Source organism: Hyla sarda, chromosome 10 (assembly GCF_029499605.1).
Source record: "Hyla sarda isolate aHylSar1 chromosome 10, aHylSar1.hap1, whole genome shotgun sequence".
NCBI lineage: Eukaryota > Metazoa > Chordata > Amphibia > Anura > Hylidae > Hyla > Hyla sarda.
In genome coordinates, this window is record NC_079198.1 from 32,083,493 (window position 1) to 32,107,822 (window position 24,330).

General features: G+C 45.4%; 1 protein-coding gene across 3 annotated transcripts in view; it reads left to right on the plus strand.

Annotated features, from left to right (window-relative positions):
- The window catches only part of LOC130293846 (uncharacterized), a 108,493-nt gene that overhangs the window by 34,001 nt on the left and 50,162 nt on the right, over nt 1–24,330 (plus strand). For all 3 annotated transcript variants that reach the window (XM_056543010.1, XM_056543011.1, XM_056543012.1), the window contains exon 3: nt 15,271–15,531. In XM_056543010.1, coding sequence (XP_056398985.1) covers nt 15,271–15,531 — 261 coding nt within the window. The remainder of the gene's footprint in view (nt 1–15,270; nt 15,532–24,330) is intronic.

A 24,330-nucleotide genomic window follows, 5' to 3' on the forward strand; every position in this document is an offset into this window, starting at 1 on the left:
TAGAGCAGTTTGCCTCTTTCAGCTGTCACTTACATGCAGGGAGTGAGCAAAAGACGTAATTCTTAGATCCTGCTTGTTCTCTTTGTAAAACCCTCAATGAGACTAGCCCCCACCCTCCTGGAAGACAAACACCACGTGATTTCTGGCTTCACAGCTACACCTCCCCCTCCCTCTCCATGTGTGAGAATCTTGCCTGCAGAGAAGCCCAGTCTCCTCAGCACATAACACTGTTATTTTCCTGCTGTAAATCTTATTACTGACTGCTGCCATTCAGAGCATAACATGATTTATTGCTGGGGTGGAAATATTTTTAAATTAAAGACATTTAGTGTGTGCTGCTGAAAACACAGTATGCACACAGATAGTAAAAGCAATTGGCTTGCAGCTATTACACAGAGCTGCACTGACTGCTGGGAGTTGTGGTCTGGAAAGCAAGGAAAATAATATATAGGAGACAACAGAGGCCACAGGAGCTGGCAAAACCACATGTATTACTGCAGGGGGCACAGAAAAGGTATTGAGGAGGCTTTGGGGGCATTTTTATTTTTCTTAACTTCCCCAGAGCACCACTTTAACCCTGTTGACTGCCCATCCCACTGCCACCCAACCCCTGTCATCGTTATTGTTTAACTAATTGTGGGTAGTGATGTCGCGAACATAACATTTTCAGTTCGCCAACGCAAATTTCCGCAATAGTTTGCGAATGGGCCAACCAGGCGAACCGCCATAGACTTCAATAGGCAGGCAAATTTTAAAACCCACAGGGACTCTTTCTGGCAACAATAGTGATGGAAAAGTTGTTTCAAGGGGACTAACACCTGGACTGTGGCATGCCGGAGGGGGATCCATGGCAAAACTCTCATTGAAAATTACATGGTTGATGCACTGTCTGGTTTTAATCCACAAAGGGCATAAATCACCTAACATTCCTAAATTGTTTGGAATAACGTGCTTTAAAACATCAAGTATGATGTTGTATCGATCAGGTAGTATAAGGGTTACGCCTGCTTCACAGTGACAGACCAAACTCCCCGTTTAACGCACCCCAAACAACTGCAAACAGTCCATTTGTACAACCGCAAACTCCACAAGGTTGGATACCAAGCTAGCAATGTCCCGTTCCTTGTCCTCACTGATGTCATTGAAGGTCTCTTCCTCCACCCAGCCACGTACAAAACCAAGGGTCCCCGAAAGGTGACAACAAGCCCCCTGGGATGCCTGCTGTGCTTGGTCTTCCACCTCCTCAAAGCCACCTACCTCCTCTGACTCCTCTTCTTCAAACTCCTCTCTCTGCTTTATTATAAGGTGTGTTAAGTAGTACTATTCCTATCAGTTTAATCCCTGTTACGTCCCCTATCAGGGGACGTGTATATGTGATCGATTTTAGGAACCGGGAGATGGAAAAAGATGCTTTGTTGGTCCTCCTACTTCAAATTTGGGGCACTGCGCGTGCAATCTAATGTGCCACCAGATAGGAGTGGTGTGTTAAGTAGTTCTATTCTTATCAGTTTAATTCCTGTTACGTCACTTATCAGGGGACGTGTATATGCCATTGATTCTAGGAACCGGGAGATGGAAAAAGATGCTTTGTTGGTCCTCCTACTTCAAATTTGGGGCACTGCGCGTGCAATCTAATGTGCCACCAGATAGGAGTGGTGTGTTAAGTAGTTCTATTCTTATCAGTTTAATCCCTGTTACGTCCCTTATCAGGGGACGTGTATATGGCATTGATTTTAGGAACCGGGAGATGGAAAAAGATACTTGGTCGGACCTCCTACTTCAAATTTGGGGCACTGCGCGTGCTATCTAATGTGCCACCAGATAGGAGTGGTGTGTTAAGTAGTACTATTCTTATCAGTTTAATCCCTGTTACGTCCCCTATCAGGGGACGTGTATATGGCTTTCACTTCATCTGGGCCAAAATGGACAGAGTCAAGATGACTGTGATGTATAAGGAGCCCCGCAAGGGTGGGAAAGGAATCCCCAATATCCCCACTCTGCTGAGGGCCTCCTTTGCATGTGTCAGCATGCAGCGAACTCTTGTTGAAAATACTGGCTCAGCGTGCAGGTCCATGTCTCGCTTGTTCCTCATGCCCCTCTGGAGACAGCTGCGCTGGGAAAGATGGGGCAGTTCCATTCCTTACAACTGGAACACTCCAAGGTTCTATGGGGATGTTGTCCGGTTTGTGAGGGAGCACCAGCTGGAGGGTCTGAAACCGGACCTGTGAAAGCCAAAGACAATCTACAAGCTCATCCGAGGTAAAGACTTTTTGGAGCTTGTTCCGGGGCTCCCCACCGCCACGGTAGATACTGTATGGACTAATGTGGCTTCAAAGCGGCTTACCAATGGACATAAGGACTTGTTGTGGATGGCCATTAAGGGAGGATTGTCTCTCAGGTCGTTCATGCATGCCCACGACCTGTGCAGAACCCGGTACTGCCCCCGGTACCCCTTTGTGGAGGAAACATCTTTGCATGTGTTTTGGCAGTGCCCCTTTGCACATGGTATGTTGGATGCCCTGGAACACGAAGTCAGAGACTCTGTACCCAGAAACTGCCTATCGTACCATTCGGTGCTTTACGCTTTGTGCCATGGCCGTGTAGGAATGCCTGATATGGCCACACACCTTCCTGGCCTGCTTCAGGATGTCCTGTAAGCCTGGGTACTTATGCACAAAGCATTGTACGATCAGATTACACACATGTGCCATGCACGGCACATGTGTCAACGTGCCCAAATTCAATGCCGCCAACAAATGTCTTCCATTGTCACAAACCACTTTGCTGATTTCCAGTTGTTGCGGAGTCAGCCACTGATCCACCTGTGCGTTCAGGGTGGACAGGAGTGCTGGAGTGTGACTCTCTGCTTTCAGGCAAGTCAACCCCAAGACTGCATGACACTGCCGTATCCGAGATGTGGAATAGTACCTGGAGAGCTGGGGGGTGCCGTTGATGTGGAGCAAGATGCAGAAGAGGACTCAGCCGAGGAGGTTATGGAAGAGGATGGAGTAGGAGGAGTAGAGGAGGTGGCCTGCCTGCAAGTCGTGGTAGTGTCACCAACTCCTCTGCAGAGCCACGCATTCCATGCTTGGCAGCCGTCAGCAGGTTTACCCAATGCGCAGTGTAGGTGATATACCTGCCCTGACCATGCTTTGCAGACCAGGTATCAGTGGTCAGATGGACCCTTGCCCCAACACAGTGTGCCAGACATGCCATTACTTCCTTTTGCACAATCGAGTACAGGTTGGGGATTGCCTTTTGTGCAAAGAAATTTCGGACGGGTACCTTCCACTGCGGTGTCCCAATAGCTACAAATGTTTTGAACGCATCAGACTCCACCAGCTTGTATCGTAAAAGCTGGTGGGCTAAGAGTTCAGACAAGCCAGCTGTCAGACGCCGGGCAAGGGAGTGACTTTGTGACATTGGCTTCTTACGCTCAAACATGTCCTTGACAGACACCTGACTGTGGGCAGATGAGCAGGAACTGCTCAAGGCGAGAGACGGAGTGGCGGATGGTTGAGAGGGGGCAAGGAGGACAGCAGTGGTTGACGTGGCTGAAGATTCTGGACCAGAAGGAGGATGGTGGCTTTGAGTTTCTGTCCTGCTTGTACTCATGTGTTGATCCCATAGGCGTTTGTGATGTGAGATCATGTGCCTTTGCAAAGCAGTTGTGCCTAGGTGGGTGTTGGACTTCCCACGACTCAGTTTCTTTTGGCACAGGTTGCAAATGGCATCGCTGTTGTCAGAGGCAGACACATAAAAAAATGCCCCACTGCTGAGCTCTGCAATGATGGCATTCTGGTGGTGGCAACAGCATGCGTTGATTGGCGTGCTGTCTGGCTGAGCCTGGACGCCAATGCATGCTATCTGACTGTGCCACTAGCTCCTTGTGACGACCTCCCCCTGCTTCCAACTCGTCTCCTCCTCCTCTCTGTCTCCCCATCTTAACTTTCCCCCTGTTCTTCTCTTCTAGCGGGCACCCACGTGACATCCACGGACGCATCGTCATCATCAACTGCTTCACCCATATCTGACAACTCAGCAAAGGAAGCAGCAGCGGGTACAACATCATCATCACACCGTACGTCCATGTGTGTAATGCTGCCTGTCTGGGACATATCCCTGTTATCTACATCCTCTGGCGATAATGGTTGTGCATCACTCATTTCTTCCAACTGATGTGTAAATAACTCCTCTGACAGATAAAGTGAAGCAGCTAGGGTGCTAGTGTTGGTGGTGGCGGCAGGCGGGCGAGTGGTAACTTGAGAGGTGCCCTAAGCTAAGCTGGAGGAGGTTGGTGCGTCAAGGTTCCGAGCGGAAGCTGTAGAAGATTGGGTGTCCTGTGTTAGCCAGTCAACTATGTCCTCAGAACTTTTCGAGTTCAGGGTACGTGGCCTCTGAACACTGGGCATTATTCTAGGGCCAAAGGGAATCACAGCACCACGACGGCCCCTGTGGGGTGGCCTGCCTCTGTCTGTCATTTTTTTTTTTCCGATTACTGGTACTATGCGTGCAAGCTACTGTGACAACAGATATGAGTGGCACTGTGCACTTGCAGAAGTCGGCAGAGTAGACGCCTTTAGGCCTGACACACACGCTTGCCGACAACTAACTGCTATTCAATCTATTACAGTCAAAATTGTATTTTTTTTTTAAATGTACACTACTGTCACACAAGATATGAGTTACACTGGTGTGACACTGTGCCCTGGCAGGCCCTGAAACACACACGTGTGAAGGAAACTGACTGTTATTATTTCACAGTCAAAAAAGCGTTTTTTTTTTTATGTACACTACTGTTTGTACACTACTGTTACACCAGATATGAGTTGCACTGGTGTGACACTGTGCCCTTGCAGGCCCTGAAACGCACTTGTGTGAAGGAAACTGACTGCTATGATTTCACAGTCCCCCAATTTTTTTTTTTAAATGCAAGCTATTGCAACACCAGATATGAGTGGTGGCAATGGGCAAGTGGGCACAGACTGTGCTGTGAGCCTGACACACACTGCCAGGCAGGCAAATGCAATTAGATTACACAGGAGAAAAAAAAAATGCAGACTGATGTTCTAGCCCTAAAAAGGGCTTTTTGGGGTGCTGTTCTTACAGCAGAGATCAGATGAGTCCTTCAGGACTTTTGTGGACACGGAATACTGTAGTTGATTTAAAGAAAAAAAAGTTTTCCACCTGAGTACCCCTTTTAACCAGTGGTTCCCAACCAGGGTGCCTCCAGCTGTTGCAAAACACACGTGTGAAAGAAATTGACTGCTATTATATTACAGTCAAAAAAGTTTTTGTTTTTTTTAAATGTAAGCTATTGTGACACCAAATATGAGTGGTGGCACTGGGCAAGTGGGCACAATTTACGCTGTGAGCCTGACACACATGCTGCAGGGCAGGCAAATGCAATTAGATTACACAGGGGGAAAAAATGCAGACTGATGTTTGAGCCCTAAAAAGGGCTTTTTTGGGTGCTGTACTTACAGCAGAGATCAGATGAGTCCTTCAGGGCTGTAGTGGACCCTGAATAAACTACCTAGCTATCGATTTCCCTATTAAATCAGTAGCAGGTTCACTATCCCTCCTCTCACTACGAATGCAGCTTCAGAATGATTCTAAAATGGAGTCCGTCCGAGAGGTGGGAGGGTCTGGGAGGGAGGGTCTGCTGCTGATTGGCTGGAATGTGTCTGCTGACTGTGAGGTAGAGGGTCAAACTTTACTCAATGATGACGAATAGGGGGCAGATCGAACATCGCATATGTTCACACGGCGCGGTGAATGCGACCAGCTATGTTTGCCGGTAACCGTTCGCTGGCGAACAATTCGCAACATTTCTAATTGTGGGCAACCTGATCTGTTTTGTGGTCTGTGCCCCCACCAGGTGTGTGCCCCGGCAGGGGACCGGTTGGCCAAACAATAGGTATGCCACTATTTTTTCCTTTACTGCCCAAGGTTTTTGGTTCTGTGCTTGTACAGCCATCTCCAACCTTTCTAGCAACACTAAAACTAATTCATAGCCTAAACCAGATCCAAACATTAATTCAGACCTCAGACCAAATCCATTCAGACCCTTATATTAACTCCTTAAGGACGTAGGGCGTACCTGTATGCCCTACGCCCGCTCCTGGTGTTTAAAACGGCGTGACCCCGTATCACACCGGGTTGAACCCGGCTGCTAATCATAGCCGGGACCTTGGGCTAACAGCGCGTGGCACCGATCGTTGTGCCGCGCGCTGTTAACCCTTCAGATGCGGCGGTCAACTTTGACATCTGAAAACTAAAGTAAACGCTTCCCGGCAGCTCAGTCGGGCTGATCGGGACATCGCGATAAAATCGCGATGTTCCGATCATCTGGGACGCAGGCGGAGGTCTCCTTACCTAACTCCACGGCGTACGATCGCCGATTGATTGCTCCTAGCCTGAGCTACAGGCTTGAGCAATCAAGCCCCTATCTGACTGATCAGTGCAAAGCTATGGCTTTGCAGGGATCAGCATAGGAGATTAGTGTTTTTCAGTGCTATAGCTCCCTCTGGGAGCTAGAGCACTACAAAAAAAAGTGAAAAAAAAAAAGTTAACAAAGGTCATTTAACCCCTTCCCTAATAAAAGTTTGAATCACCCCCCTTTTTCCATAAAAAAAACTGTGCGAAAATATCCAAACTATAAAAATATATCGTTAATTAAATCGCGGGGTCAATGGCGTGCGCACAAAAAAATTCCAAAATAGTGTATTTTTGGTCACATTTTATAATGAAAAAATGAATAAACAGCGATCAAAAAGTCAGATCAATACAAAAATGGTACCGATAAAAACTTCAGAACACGGCACAAAAAATTAGCCCTCATACCGGACCGTACGCGGAAAATAAAAAAGTTATAGGGGTTAGAAGATGAGAATTTTTAACATATAAATTTTCCTGCATGTAGTTATGATTTTTTTCCAAAGTACTACAATATCCAACCTATATAAGTAGGGTCTCAATTTAACCGTATGGACCCACAGAATAAAGATAAGGTGTTATTCTTACCGAAAAATGCACTGCGTAGAAACGGAAGACCCAAAAAAGTTACAAAATGACATTTTTTATTCAATTTTGTCACACAATTAATTTTTTTTCCGTTTCGCCGTGGATTTTTGGGTAAAATGATTAATATCACTGCAAAGTAGAATTGGTGGTGCAAAAAATAAGCCATCATATGGAATTTTAGGTGCATAATTGAAAGCTTTATGATTTTGAGAAGGTGATGAGGAAAAAATGAAAATGCAAAAACGGAAAAACCCTGCCTCCTTAAGGGGTTAATGCAGACCCCAGACTCCTTGTGTGGGTAGAGCTCTGTGTCATGCCATCTCACTTTATTGTTTTTTCATCATTGTATACATACTGATTTGAACATATAATAAAGAAGATGAGTTTTTTATTTTATTTATCACTTTCATGTATTCTCTAATGTTCTAATTGTCTGGTATCCCTTTTGTTGTTAATAATTTAGTGTCTAACTATACTCAAGCAGTCATACTGTCCTGTATTTCAGTTGGGCCTCTTTAGTTATTTTTAAAGAGTACCTCTCATCAAAAAAACTTTTGATATATTATCGATTAATATATGCAGAATAACTTTACAATTGCATGTTATTAAAAAATATGCTTCTTTCTATTTAATTTTCCACTTTGAAGAAATGACCACTAGGGGTCTCCCTACCAGTCCTGGCAGCAAGCATTTCAGACTCATGCTGGAGTCCTAAACACTACGAGATGCCAGTCTGCTTTGTTCACAAAGGAGAACACTCAGAGCTGCCAGCCTGCTTTGTTCACAGCCTGTTTGGCTGTGAACAAAGCAGGCTGGCAGCTCTGAGTGTTTAGGACTCCAGCATGAGTCAGAAATGCTTGCTGACGGGACTGATCGGGAAAAATACAATAGAAAGAAGCATATTTTTCATTAACATGCTATTAGAAAGTTATTCAACATTCATTAAAGGGGTAGTCCAGTGGTGAAAAACTTATCCCCTATCCTAAGGATAGGGGATAAGTTTGAGATCACGGGGGTCCGATCGCTGGGGCCCCCTGCGATCTCTCTGTACGGGGCCCCGGCTCTCCGCCGAGATAGCGGGTGTCGACCTCCGCACGAAGCGGCGGCCGACACGCCCCCTCAATACATCTCTATGGCAGAGCCGGAGATTGCCGAAGGCAGCGCTTCGGCTCTGCCATAGAGTTGTATTGAGGGGGCGTGTCGGCCGCCGCCTCGTGCGGAGGTCGACACGCCCCCTTCCCGCCGGCTGTCGGGGCTCCATACAAGAGATCTCGGGGGGCCCCAACGGTCGGACCCCCCGCGATCTGCAACTTATCCCCTATCCTTAGGATAGGGGATAAGTTGCTCACCACTGAATCACCACTGGACTACTCCTTTAATCTAAAATATATCAAAAGTTTATTTGATGAGAGGTACCCTTTAATGTTAGTTCTATTGCTTGGGGGCTGTAATGTTTGGGGCCTTTATACTTTTGTAATTTTGTGTATGTAATGTGTATTCACTGTATGTGGAACCATGTGGTTGGTGATCTAAGCAATTTTGTGTATTGAGTATTCAAATTGAAAGATTTTCTCATGGGGTAACCCCTTAAACCCCTTTTCACCCCACAGAACAAAAAAATAATTACCATGACTCACCTTTCTAATACAGTTTAGTGAAGGTGTCATCATACCATGATAAACAGACAACAGACGGGAGGCAACTATAGCACAACTATGGCACCTATAGCGACCAACTTTGTTAGCCCAACTGCTTGGCAACTAGAAGATGGCTTAACAAAGTCTATAAACACCACAAAAACAGGGGAAAACCATCGATAAATCCCCCCCTAGAAGTCTAATTTGGCCTAGTAGAGTTCTGTTAAGTGTTAAAGAGATAATATATGGAAATACAGACCTCTAGATACACATGTGGTAGTGTTCTGTATAAGATGGCTGAAATTAGAGTATTAGAATGGAGTGCTAAAATTGATGTTCAAGATTAATGTTACTTACTATGTATAATCATATATATAAAATATGATAGAATAATAATTGGTACAGGCTAAGTGAAAATGGTAATAATGATATAAATTTTAATATAAATTTTCATTATAATTATTGAGTGTGCGGCTGTGCAGGGCCCTTGCACAAACCGCACCCTTATTATAATATTAACACCTTCCCGCAAAGTGGCTTATATATAAGCCGCAATGTGCAGGCAGTTTGCGCATCACAGCTTATATGTATGACACGCAGTTAACCCGGCGATGCGCAGCATCGCACGGGTTAACTGGCAGAAGTCCCGCTGTTTCCAGCAGGGGACAACTTCTGCTTCACCCCCCAGGACAATCCATTGATGGTCCTGGTCAGCGATCACTGTGATTGGTCCCTGTGGACCAATCACAGTGACCTGGGGTGAAAGTTCAGATCCCCCGCACTGCCCGCCCCTGGAAGTCGGGCAGAACGGGGGAAGATGGCTGCGGGGGCTCGCGGGGACCTGCGGCATAGGTGGGGAACACGTGGGGACTGGCGGCCTTACCTGGAGCAGCTGCGGGACCGGCCACGTGGAGGATCAGCGGCGGGACCGACAGGTAAGTACATGGTCCTCAGAGGCAGCAGTGAAGATCTTCACTGCTGCTTCTAGGAGTCTTAAAACTACAACTCCCAGCATGCCCAGACAGCCTTTGGCTGTCTCGGCATGCTGGGAGTTGTAGTTTTGCAACATCTGGAGGGCCCCAGTTTGGAGACCATTGTATAATAGTCTCCAATCTGTGCTCTTCCAGCTGTTGCAAAACTACAACTCTCAACATGCACTGACTGTCTATGCATGCTGGGAGTTGTAGTTCAGCAACATGTGGCCCTTCAGATGTTGCCGAACTACAACTCCCAGCATGCCTGGACAGTCAGTGCATGTTGAGAGTTGTAGTTTTGCAACAGCTGGAAGAGCACAGATTGGAGACCATTATACAATGGTCTCCAAACTGGAGCCCTCCAGATGTTGCAAAACTACAACTCCCAGCATGCTCTTCAGCTGTCTGGGCATGCAGGTAGTTGTAGTTTTTCAACAACTTGAGACACACTGGTTGGGAAACATTGTCTGTTTCTAACTCAGTGTTTCCTAACCTGTGTGCCTCCAGCTGTAACTCCCAGCATGCACTAACAGACCATGCATGCTGGGAGTTGTGGTTTTGCAACAGCTGGTGCCCCCCCCCCCCCCTGTGAATGTACATTCACACGGGCGAGGGTTTTACAGTGGACTTCTCACTGCAAGTTTGAGATGCAGCAAATTTTGCGCTGGGAAACTCGCTGTAATCCCTCGCCCGTGTGACTGTACCCTAAAAACACTACACTACAGTACACTAACACAAAATAAAATAAAAAGTTATAAACACTACATATACCCCTACACAGTGCCCCCCCCCCCCCCCCCAACAAGAACGTCCGATTCGCCACTGTTTCCAAAGCGGAGCCTCCAGCTGTTGCAAGACAGCAACTCCCAGTATTGCCAGATAGCCATTGACTGTCCAGGCATGCTGGGAATTTTGCAACAGCTGGAGGCACCCTGTTTAGGAATCACTGGCATAGAATACCCCTATGTCCACCCCTATGTAAATCCCTAATATAGTCCTCAAATGCGCATGGCGCTCTCACTTTGGAGCCCTGTCGTATTTCAAGTCAACAGTTTAGGACCACATATGGGGTATCGCCGTACTCAGGAGAAATTGCGTTGCAAGGTTTGGGGGGCTATTTCTCCTTTAACCCTTTATGAAAAGGAAATGTTGGGGTCTACACCAGAATGTTAGTGTGAAAAAATAAATTTTTTTACACTAACATGCTGGTGTTGCCCCATACTTTACATTTTCACAAGAGGTAAAAGGGAAAAAAGCCCCCCAAAATTTGTAACGCAATTTCTCCTGAGTACGGAGATACCCCATATGTGGGCACAAAGTGCTCTGGGGGCGCACAACAAGGCCCAGAAGGGAGAGTGCACATGTACATTTGAGGTGATTTGCACACGGGTGGCTGATTGTTATAGCTGTTTTGACAAACGCAAAAAAAACAAAAACCCCACATGTGACCCCATTTTGGAAACTACACCCCTCACGGAATGTAATAAGGGGTGCAATCAGAATTTACCCCCCACTGGTGTCTGACAGATCTTTGGAACAGTGGTCCGTGAAAATGAAAAATTTTGTACAGCCCACTGTTCCAAAGATCTGACAGACACCAGTGGGGGATAAATGCTCACTGCACCCCTTGCTATGCTCCTCAAGGGGTCTAGTTTCCAAACTGGTATGCCATGTGTTTTTTTTTGCTGTCCTGGCACCATAGGGGCTTCCTAAATGCGACATGCCCCCCGAGAAAAATTTGCTCTCAAAAAGCCAAATATGACTCCTTCTCTTCTGAGCATTGTAGTTCGCCCATAGTGCACTTCAGGTCAACTTATGGGGTACCTCCATACTCAGAAGAGATGGGGTTACAAATTTCAGGGGGTATTTTCTGCTATTAACCCTTGCAAAAATGTTAAATTTGGGGGGAAACACATTTTAGTAAAAAAAAAAAAATTTTTTTACATATGCAAAAGTCGTGAAACCCATGTGGGGTATTAAGGCTCACTTAATTCCTTGTTAAGTTCCTCAAGGGGTCTAGTTTCCAAAATGGTATGCCATGTGTTTTTTTTTTTTTTGCTGTTCTGGCACCATAGGGGCTTCCTAAATGCGACATGCCCCCCGACTAAAATTTGCTCTCAAAAAGCCAAATATGACTCCTTCTCTTCTGAGCATTGTAGTTTGCCCGTAGTGCACTTCAGGTCAACTTATGGGGTGTCTCCATACTCAGAAGAGATGGGGTTACAAATTTTGGGGGGTATTTTCTGCTATTAACCCTGGCAAAAATGTGAAATTTGGGGGGAAACACACATTTTAGGGAAAAACATTTTTTTTTTTACACATGCAAAAGTCGTGAAACACCTGTGGGGTATTAAGGCTCACTTTATTCCTCGTTACGTTCCTCAAGGGGTCTAGTTTCCAAAATGGTATGGCATGTGTTTTTTTTTTTGCTGTTCTGGCACCATAGGGGCTTTCTAAATGCAACATGCCCCCTAAAAACCATTTCAGAAAAACTCACTCTCCAAAATCCCCTTGTCTCTCCTTCGCTTCTGAGCCCTCTACTGCGCCCGCCGAACACTTTACATAGAGATATGAGGTATGCCTTTACTCGAGAGAAATTGGGCTACAAATATAAGTATAATTTTTTTCCTTTTACCCCTTGTAAAAATTTAAAAATTGGGTCTACAAGAACATGCGAGTGTAAAAAATGAAGATTGTGAATTTTCTCCTTCACTTTGCTGCTATTCCTGTGAAACACCTAAAGGGTTAAAACGCTGACTGAATGTCATTTTGAATACTTTGGGGGGTGCAGTTTTTATGGGGTCATTTGAGGGGTATTTCTAATATGAAGACCCTTCAAATCCACTTCAAACCTGAACTGGTCCCTGAAAAATTGTGAGTTTGAAAATCTTGTGAAAAATTGGAAAATTGCTGCTGAAAGTCCTCTGATGTCTTCCAAAAGTAAAAACTCATCAATTTTATGATGCAAACATAAAGTAGACATATTGTATATGTGAATCAATTTTTTTTTATTTGTAATATCCATTTTCCTTACAAGCAGAAAGCTTCAAAGTTAGAAAAATGCAAAATTTTCAAATTTTTCATCAAATTTTGGGATTTTTCACCAAGAAAGGATGCAAGTTGCCACAAAAATTTACGACCACGTTAAAGTAAAATATGTCACGAAAAAACAATCTCTAATCAGAATGATAACTAAAAGCATTCCAGAGTTATTAATCTTTAAAATGACAGTGGTCAGATGTGCAAAAAACGCTCTGGTCCTTAAGGCCAAAATGGGCTTGGTCCTTAAGGGGTTAAAAAGTAATTAAAAATAAAAACATAAAAATTAATATATGCAATTAATAACAAATACTGATGTGAGATACGCAGTCCCAAATATTAGCAGCTTGAATGAATGAATGAATGAATCAATGTTCAGTTCAATGAATTACAGTTCAATGAATGAAAGGATACAGTTCAATGAATTATGTCCGAGGAAGTATCATTGAAGTTCAAGGTGCTACACAGTATATAATAGAAATCCTCCACTGAGTGAGTTGAAACTTTAATAACAGTTATTTGTAGAAGGCTATTGTAGCAGATATTGTAGCAGATATATCCAAATGAAAGCTATTGTAGCAGATGTATCAAAGTGAAAGTGTATCAAAGTAAAAGTTATTGGTGCACAGCACCGCTCACCGCTTCTCCTGATGTGCTCCGATGTTCAGTGCGGCTCTTCTCCTTCCTGGGCTGGCACAGCTTGGAAGCTGGCCTGGTGGAAAAGCCTAGGATCTTCCTGCGCTGGCTCGGGATCTGGATACCGGGAGCTAGTAATTGCCGTAGAATCGGTGTACCATGGAGCTGATGTAATGCGCTGGGTGGAGGCTGCACTTGGATGGTCTGGAGCTGGCACAGATCTGCATCTGGACGGTGGATAAGGTGAGTGCAGGTGGCTATAGCCACTGAAGAAGGGGACACCCCGAAACGCGTTTACATTTTACCCACATCGGAGATACCCAGTCCAACCAGCAAAAACCTATGTGCAACTGCTGGAACCCCCCAGTTTTGGGACCACTACACTACCTAGGAGCGCGCATTCTTACACGAGGATGTGGCTCCACTATCCTCCCAGTGCATTCACCGCTCACCTGCACTCGCCTTATCCACCGTCCAGTTGCAGATCTGTGCCAGCTCCAGACCATCCAAGTGCAGCCTCCCCCCGGCGCATTACATCGGCTCCACGGTACACCGGTTCTACGCCAATTACTAGCTCCCGGTATCCAGATCCCGAGCCAGCGCAGGAAGATCCTAGGCTTTACCACCAGGCCAGCTGCCGAGCTGTGCCAGCCCAGGAAGGAGAAGAACCGCACTGAACATCGGAGCGCATCAGGAGAAGCGGTGAGCGGTGCTGTGCACCAATAACTTTTACTTTGATACACTTTCACTTTGATACATCTGCTACAATAGCTTTCATTTGGATATATCTGCTACAATATCTGCTACAATATCCTTCTACAAATAACTGTTATCAAAGTTTCAACTCACTCAGTGGAGAATTTCTATTATATACTGTGTAGCACCTTGAACTTCAATGATACTTCCTCGGACATAATTCATTGAACTTTATCCTTTCATTCATTGAACTGAACATTGATTCATTCATTCAAGCTGCTAATATTTGGGACTGCGTATCTCACATCAGTATTTGTTATTAATTGCATATATTCATTTTTATGTTCTTATTTTTAATTACTTTTTAATATTATAATAAGGGTGCGGTTTGTGCAAGGGACCTGCACAGCCGCACACTCAATAATTATAATAAAAATTTATATTAACATTTATATCATTATTACCATTATCACTTAGCCTGTACCAATTATTATTCTATTATCGTATTTTATATATATGATTATACATAGTAAGTAACATTAATCTTGAACATCAATTTTAGCACTCCATTCTAATACTCTAATTTCAGCCATCTTATACAGAACACTACCACATGTGTATCTAGAGGTCTGTATTTCCATATATTATCTCCATATTATATTTTGACACGTAGGGTTAACGTGTAACATACAGTACCTCGATACACATTCTCTTCCTATTAGTGTGAGCCCCCCACCTCCAATTTATTTTTACAAGTGTTAAAGAGAACCTGCCACCACTTTCATGGTGTTAAAACCAAGAGTCTTTGGGACATTCCCAGGTGGCTTCTGCCTGCCCCGCTGCTAGCTTTGATTGACACTTATCTCCCTATAGCCAAACAGGGAGATGTCTTTCCATGAAGGCTGGGAGGGCAAGGAGAAGTCACCAGTGATTGCTTTGATGACTTAGGGTTTGGTCAGTATAAAAGCGATCCTATATTTTACCCTGTGGTCTTTTAGGACTATATTCAATAGTTACAGTTCTAGGAGATCTCAGAGTGAAATACAGAACTGTTCCATGAAATGGGTTAATTAGGAAAGCATCACTTTCATTTCTCAGACAAAATTAATTAAACTTTGCTAAAAAGATTTGGAAGAATTTGAATCTAAAGTAAATTTGGCCATCTCTACTGCATCGTTAAATGGTTAAATAACAGAATAAATGAAAAACGTATAAATAAATATCCTTTCTGTACGGTGACCTCTTTATTTTCTTTTGTGCAGGATATAAACCAGTAATTGAAGCCTTTCCCAGCAACATAGTAAGGAAAAGGGACAGTGTAACAATCCGGTGCTCATCTCAATATCAGGGGATATTACGTTTAAACATTAAGAGAGACTCTTCCTTCGTAGATGCAAAGACAGAGGAGCAGGAGTATAATTTTTTTGTGCCAAATGTAGAGAAAGATACTGATTGTACCTGTATTCAAGTATATAACAATATATGGAGTGATTACAGTGATGTCCTCACATTAAAAGTAATAGGTAAGTTAATGTTATTAATATACTGTACATATGACACTGTATGTAATGATCATCATATGATATTATATCTATGAGTTGTATTTATAGTTACATAATACAGTGGAAAAAAGAAATATATCCATGAGGTTAAACCAAGTACGAGTTTGGGCATAAAGGGGAGCAACATGGATAACTTTAGAACTGCCAATCATTAACCCTTTAGACACAGTGATCAATTGCGAACACGGCATCTTAAGAATGAAATCATACATCCCCGCTAACTATAAGTACTCATTGGACCCCTGCAACATAGTTGCGGTAGTTCATTGCACTAAATTAGGAAGAGGAGGATCCCCTTACCTGCCTCTTGTTGTTGGATCGCCAATTTATTGATGCAGGCTAAAAAGTTTGAAAATAATAGAAAAACTAGATAAATTAGGTATTATTTTGATTGCATTGATCTACAGAATAATGAAAACATGTAATTTTTACCATAACGTGTACACAGGGCACCGTAAACGGCTATCCGACGGCAGCTAAAGCAGTCAGCGCTGCCGGATAGCCGTTTATGCGATGGCCCCGACATATAAAAGCATTGTATGTTGATACTGCCTTCAACATGTGATGGCCTCTGAGAGGCCATCGCATGTTGTAATTATCGTATGTCAGGGCCATCGTAGGTCGGGGGTCACTGTATTTATAATAGGGTGGAATACTGCAATGTGAAGATAATTAATACAGGTTCTAGCATATAACGTGTGTGATCACCCCTTGCCTCTATGGCATACAGTCGGGGGCCCACTAATTCCTGCATAGATACAGGGGAACTCATAATACTATGTACACAAAGAAAAAATCGAGTTCAAACAACTCCTTAATTAAAATCATGATTTTATTGAAACAATTTAAAAAACAATGTAAACAGACGCAAATAATTGGAGATGGGATTAAGGTTAGATTCCAGTACAAAAAAATAGGGCTACTGCCAGCTGCAATGGGCTAACATATAATATGGTGTAAAAAATTATCAATATGGTATCTCAGTCTCTAAGAGAACTGCACTGCACATAAATTATTACTACTAAAGTGCTCTATATACGGTATTTATAATATACACTGATCACAATTGTGGGTATTATTGAATATAAATTAGTGCAAACAAGTGCCAAAGTAAGTTGCAACTCAAATGTGCATATACATACAAAGATAAAATATTGCGCAATAATAGTATGACAATATAATAGTAACACAAGCACTTATCTATGGATCCATGCAGACTGCAGAGAGACACAGAGACTGGTAAAATAAAGTGCATATGGTAAACTTACCCATATTAAGCTGCAGAGCCCTGACCCCTACGATCGTTTCGGTTTCCCTTTATCAAGAGTTTCAAGAGTACCTCTTGATAAAGGGAAACCAAAACGATCGTAAGGGTCAGGGCTCTGCAGCTTAATATGGGTAAGTTTACCATATGCACTTTATTTTACCAGTCTCTGTGTCTCTCTGCAGTCTGCATAGATCCATAGATAAGTGCTTGTGTTACTATTATATTGTCATACTATTATTGCGCAATATTTTATCTTTGTGTGTATATGCACATTTGAGTTGTAACTTACTTTGGCACTTGTTTGCACTAATTTATATTCAATAATACCCACAATTGTGATCAGTGTATATTATAAATACCGTATATGGAGCACTTTAGTAGTAATAATTTATGTGCAGTGCAGTTCTCTTAGAGACTGAGATACCATATTGATTATTTTTTACACCATATTATATGTTAGCCCATTGCAGCTGGCAGTAGCCCTATTTTTTTGTACTGGAATCTAACCTTAATCCCATCTCCAATTATTAGCGTCTGTTTACATTGTTTTTTAAATTGTTTCAATAAAATCATGATTTTAATTAAGGAGTTGTTTGAACTCGATTTTTTCTTTGTGTACATGCAATGTGAAGATGCTGCTTCTGCTGCTACTGCTACTGCTCTCTTGCAGTGGTAGTGCTGGCAGAGGTAGTGTAGCGTATACCAGTGGGGAGCGGAGACTGGACTCCCGTTCAGCAGGTGTTTGGTGATTGAAAGCCATGACAAGCTGGCTGCGTAGCTTCTTCCTATAAAAATCTAATTTATCCTCCTTCTCGTAAGGTGAAATAAATTCCCCCATTCTGGCTTAACCCTGTCACGATGCCGGCTGGCAGGTAGTGGATCCTCTGTGCCAGAGAGGGATTGGCGTGGACCGTGCTAGTGGATCGGTTCTAAGTCACTACTGGTTTTCACCAGAGCCCGCCGCAAAGCGGGATGGTCTTGCTGCGGCGGTAGTGACCAGGTCGTATCCACTAGCAACGGCTCAACCTCTCTGACTGCTGAAGATAGGCGCGGTACAAGGGAGTAGACAGAAGCAAGGTCGGACGTAGCAGAAGGTCGGGGCAGGCAGCAAGGATCGTAGTCAGGGGCAACGGCAGGAGGTCAGGAACACGGGCTAGGAACAAACAAGGGAACGCTTTCACTAGGCACAAGGGCAACAAGATCCGGCCAGGGAGTGCAGGGGAAGTGAGGTATAAGTAGGGAGTGCACAGGTGGAAACTAATCAAGGTAATTGGGAAGATTGGACCAGGCACCATCATTGGTGCACTGGCCCTTTAAATCGCAGAGACCCGGCGCGCGCGCGCCCTAGGGAGCGGGGCCGCGCGCGCCGGGACAGGACCGACGGAGAGCGAGTCAGGTACGGGAGCCGGGGTGCGCATCGCGAGCGGGCGCCACCCGCATCGCGAATCGCATCCCGGCTGGAGGCGGTACCGCAGCGCACCCGGTCAGAAGATCTGACCGGGGCGCTGCAGCAACGAGGATGAGGCGAGCGCTCCGGGGAGGAACGGGGACCCGGAGCGCTCGGCGTAACAGTACCCCCCCCCCTTGGGTCTCCCCCTCTTCTTGGGTCCAAAGAACCTGAGGAACAAAAACTCAATTCTTTCGTGAAGAGGTCCGATGCACATTAGGAGGGGTTCCGTGCGGAACGCACGGCACAGTCCAAACTTCCATTGTAAACACAATTGCTGTAGAGGGGTCTGGCGAGACTGGTCACAGGGACGTTGAACCTGTTGATAAGAGAGGCCAAAAAAAAAATTTCCTGCAGATCCGGAATCCAAAAAGGCCATAGTAGAGAAGGAGAAGGTAGAGGCAGATATCCGCACAGGCACAGTAAGGCGTGGAGAAGCAGAGTTGACATCAAGAACTGTGTCACCTTTGTGCGGAGTCAGCGTACGTCTTTCCAGGCGGGGAGGACGGATAGGACAATCCTTCAGGAAGTGTTCGGTACCGGCATAGTACAGGCAAAGATTCTCCATGCGGCGTCGTGACCTCTCTTGAGGTGTCAAGCGAGACCGGTCAACTTGCATAGCCTCCACGGCGGGAGGCACAGGAACGGTTTGCAGAGGACCAGAGGAGAGAGGAGCCGGGGAGAAAAAACGCCTCGTGCGAACAAAGTCCATATCCAGGCGGAGCTCCAGACGCCATCCGGAAAAACGCATGTCAATGCGAGTGGCAAGATGAATGAGTTCATGTAGGTTAGCAGGAGTTTCTCGTGCGGCCAGAACATCTTTAATGTTGCTGGATAGGCCTTTTTTAAAGGTCGCGCAGAGAGCCTCACTATTCCAGGACAACTCGGAAGCAAGAGCACGGAACTGAATGGCGTATTCGCCAACGGAAGAAACACCCTGGGCCAGGTTCAGCAGGGCAGTCTCGGAAGAAGAAGCTCGGGCAGGCTCCTCGAAGACACCACGGACCTCAGCGAAGAAGGACTGGACTGTGGCTGTGGCAGGATCATTGCGGTCCCAGAGTGGTGTGGCCCCAGACAAGGCCTTTCCAGAAAGGAGACCACGGCAGAGTCTAGAGTCCTCATCAAATTTGTCTGGCAGGGACAAGCAGGGGTTAGGAGCGGCCGGTTGCTGCGGAGGAGTTGCAGGAGCCGGCGGAGGAGATGGTTGTTGCAGCTGCTGTGTCTGTGGCAGCAGCTGCTGTATCTGTGACTGAAGTTGCAGTGTCACGGTGGTCAAGTATGCCAGCTGGTGATTTCGTTGGGCAATCTGTTGGGCTTGCTGGGCAATCTGTTGGGCTTGCTGGGCAATCTGTTGGGCTTGCTGGGTGGTCTGTCGGGCTTGCTGGGCGACCACCGTGGTGAGGTCGACGACAACTGGCAGAGGAACTTCAGCGGGATCCATGGCCGGATCTACTGTCACGATGCCGGCTGGCAGGTAGTGGATCCTCTGTGCCAGAGAGGGATTGGCGTGGACCATGCTAGTGGATCGGTTCTAAGTCACTACTGGTTTTCACCAGAGCCCGCCGCAAAGCGGGATGGTCTTGCTGCGGCGGTAGTGACCAGGTCGTATCCACTAGCAACGGCTCAACCTCTCTGACTGCTGAAGATAGGCGCGGTACAAGGGAGTAGACAGAAGCAAGGTCGGACGTAGCAGAAGGTCGGGGCAGGCAGCAAGGATCGTAGTCAGGGGCAACGGCAGGAGGTCAGGAACACGGGCTAGGAACAAACAAGGGAACGCTTTCACTAGGCACAAGGGCAACAAGATCCGGCCAGGGAGTGCAGGGGAAGTGAGGTATAAGTAGGGAGTGCACAGGTGGAAACTAATCAAGGTAATTGGGAAGATTGGACCAGGCACCATCATTGGTGCACTGGCCCTTTAAATCGCAGAGACCCGGCGCGCGCGCGCCCTAGGGAGCGGGGCCGCGCGCGCCGGGACAGGACCGACGGAGAGCGAGTCAGGTACGGGAGCCGGGGTGCGCATCGCGAGCCGCCACCCGCATCGCGAATCGCATCCCGGCTGGAGGCGGTACCGCAGCGCACCCGGTCAGGAGATCTGACCGGGGCGCTGCAGCAACGAGGATGAGGCGAGCGCTCCGGGGAGGAACGGGGACCCGGAGCGCTCGGCGTAACAAACCCCTTAAGGACCCAGGGCATATTGTGGGAATTCCGGTCCCCGCCGGGCGGGGACCGGTGCGGGATGCCTGCTGAATTCGTTCAGCAGGCACCCCGTGCAAACCCCTGGGGGGGTCTTGAGACCGTTGATTCAGACCAGCGTTTAGTGAGGAATCAGGGTCAATCGAGTCTCTGGTGACCCGGTGACCCAGAAAAAAAAGGCTGAAAGCAGGAGTGAGGTGGCATGGGTGTCACCTCACGATCGTGTGATTGATCTGTCCAGACGACCGATCAATCACCGAGCCTGCTGGAAGGTGATCGGGTGGCGATCGGGCAAGTCAGGGGCGGGGGGTCCCAAACCTTTCCTTCGGGGAAGGCCGGGTCCCTAGCATCAACGTATAGGGTCCAGCCAAAGGGCATGCTGGGAGTTGTAGTTGTGCAATAGCTAGTGGCAAAACTAAAACTCTCAGCATGCCCTTTGGCTGTTTGTGCATGCTGGGGCTTGTAGTTATGCAACAGCTGGAGGCACTTTTTTCTATGAAAAAGTGTGCCTCCAGTTGTTGCATAACTGCAACAACCAGCATGCAAAAAGAGCCAAAGGGCATGCTGGGTGATGTAGTAGTGTGCCTCCAGCTGTTGCATGACTACAGCTCCCAGCATGCTCTTCTGCTGTCAATGCATGCTGAGAGTTGTAGTTTTGCAACAGCTGAAGGCACACTGGTTGCAAAACACTGAATCAAGTAACAAACTGTGTTTTGCAACCAGTGTGCCTTCAGATGTTGCAAACTTCAATTCTTAGCATGCACTGACAGACCATACATGCTGGGAGTTGTAGTTTTGCAACAGCTGTAGGCACACTGGTTGCAAAACACTGAGTTAAGTAACAAACTGTGTTTTGCAACCAGTGTGCTTACAGCTGTTGCACAACTGCAACTCCCAGCATGCACAGACATCCAAAGGGTATGCTGAGAGTTATACTTTTGGAACGGCCGGCGGTTTGCCCCCCCAACCCCCCCCCCCCCATGTGGCTGTAAAGGGTACACTCAAACGGGCGGCGGTTTACGGTGAGCTTCCCGCTGCAAGTTATAGCTATGGCAAATTTTCTGACGCAGCTCAAAACTCCCAGGGGAAACTCGCTGTAAATCAAAGCCCATGTTAATGTACTTTGAAAACACTACACTACACCTACGCAAAATAAAAAGTAAAACACTACATATACACAGACCCCTACACAGTTACCCCTCCCCCCCCCAAAAAAAAAAAAAATGTCTCGTTCGGCACTGTTTCCAAAAGGGAGCCTCACGCTGTTGAAAATCAACAACTTCCAGTATTGCCGGACAGCCACTGACTGTGAAGGCATGCTGGGAGTTTTGCAACAGCTAAAAGTTGAAACCCTGTTTGGGAAACACTGCCGTAGGGTATTTTGATGGTGGATGCAAATCCCTAATTTAGGCCTCAAATGCGCTTAGCGCTCTCTCACTTTGGAGCCCTCTCCTATTTCAAGGCAACAGTTTAGTGCCACATATGGGATATTTCCGTACTTGGGAGAAATTGTGTTACAAATTTTGTTGGTCTTTTACCCCTTATGAAAATGTAAAGTTGGGGTCTACACCAGCATGTTAGTGTAAATTTTTTTTATTTTTTACACTAACATGCTGGTGTTGCCCCATACTTTCAATTTTCACAAGCGATAAAAGGAAAAAAAGACCCCCAAAATTTGTAACGCAATTTCTCCCAAGTACAGAAATACCCCATATGTGGACTCAAAGTGCTCTACGGGAGCACAACATGGCTCAGAAGTGAGAGCGCACCATGAACATTTGAGGTCTAAATTGGTGATTTGCACAGGGGTGGCTGATTTTACGTTGTGACATAAATGCAAAACAATAAATACCCACTTGTAACCCCATTTTGGAAACTACACCCCTCACGGAACATAAATAAGGGTATAGTGAGCCTTAAAACCTCATAGGTGTCAGACAAATTTTTGTTAAAGTTGGATGTGAAAATTTAAAAAACTTAAAATTTTCACAAAAATGCTGGTGTTACCCTACATTTTTCATTTTCTCAAGGGAAAAAAAGCCCCCCAAAATTTGTAGCCCCATTTCTTCTCAGTATGGAAATACCCCATATGTGGATGTAAAGTACTCTGCGGGCGAACTACAATGCTCAGAAGAGAAGGAGCGCCATTGGACTTTTGGAGAGAGAATGTGTCCGAAATTGAAGGTCATGTGTGTTTACAAAGCCCCGATAGTGCCAGAACAATGGACCCCCCACCACCACACATGTGACCCCATTTTGAAAACTACACTCCTCACAGAATTTAATGAGGGGTGCAGTGAGCATTTACACCCACTGGTGTCTGACAAATTTTTGGAACAGTGGTCCATGAAAATGAAAAATTTAATTTTTAATTTGCACAGCCCACTGTTCCAAAGATCCATCAAACGCCAGTGGGACGTAAATGCTCAATGTCACCTTATGTAGGTTCCTGCTCCCCTTTTCCTTTGATATATTCCATCTCCAAATCCTCCTAAGCTCCCTCTTCCTCATCCAACTCCTCCACATAAAGAACATCCATACTATTGCCAGTCAAATGTGAACCTTTCTCCATTCATCCTTGCTCAATCATCACTGTGAATGTTTGCTCCAGTAGGAATATCAGCGGCATAACATTACTAATTTCACTGTCCTTACTGACAAATCTTGTCGCCTCTTCAAAAAGCCTGAGCATGTGACAGGTGTCTCTGATTATCTGTCAATGTCTTTGCTGCTTTGGAAGTCTGTCACAGCTTTGTGCTGCTAGTACAGGCGGTCCAACACGTTTAATGTTGAGTTCCACCATTTAGAAACATTTAGAACTTTTAGCCCATATGCCACACAGGGAGAGTGTGTCATATCACCTAGACGCAGGGCAGCCACATTGTTTGTGCTGTTATCGGCGACCACATTTCTCAGTCTCAGATCCTTCCTGTGCAGACAGAGCAGCAAGTCCTCCCATGGCTAATTCTGGACATCACCAATCACGGTGATGTCCAGTATTAAACTCTTAGACGTGGCGATCAAAGTTGATTGCTGTGTCTAAAATGTAAAAAAATACTTCTCGGCAGCTCAGTCGGGTTGACCGGGATCACCGCTGTAAAACCATGGTGTCCCGATCAGCTGAGGACACATGAGGAGGGTCCCTAACTTCTTCCTCGGCATCCAATCGTCGATTGATTGCGCCATGCCTGAGATCCAGGATGGAGCAATGGAGCACCGATAACACCGATCAATGCTATGCTATGGCATAGCATTGATCAGTATATGCAATCAGAAGATTGCATGTAATAGGGGGCTAAAAATGTGTATTAAAAAAAGTGAAAATAAGTTAATAAATGGGATTTAACCCCTTCCCTAATAAAAGTTTGCATCACCCCCCTTTGACCATTTAAAAAAAAGATTTAAACAAAAATAAACAAACATATGTGGTGTAGCCGCGTGTGTAAATGTTTGAACTATAAAAATATAATGTTAATTAAACCGCACGGTCAATTGTGTATATGTAAAAAAAAGTCCCAAATTGGGTATTTTTGGTCACTTCATATACCATAAAAGATGTATAAAAAGCCATCAAAAAGTCCATTCAAAACAAAAATGGTACCAATAAAAACTTCAGATCATGGTGCAAAAAATTAGCCCTCATACCACCCTGTTTGCGGGAAAAAACAATTATAGGGGTCAGAAGAGGACATTTTTTAACGTTCTAATTTTTGTGTAAACATTTATAATTGTCACCAGAAGTAAAACAAAATCAAACCTATATAAGTTGGTTATCATTTTAATTGTATGGACCTACAGAATAAAGATAATGTGTCATTTTTGCCATGCCCCCTCCCATAGACTTGTATTGAGG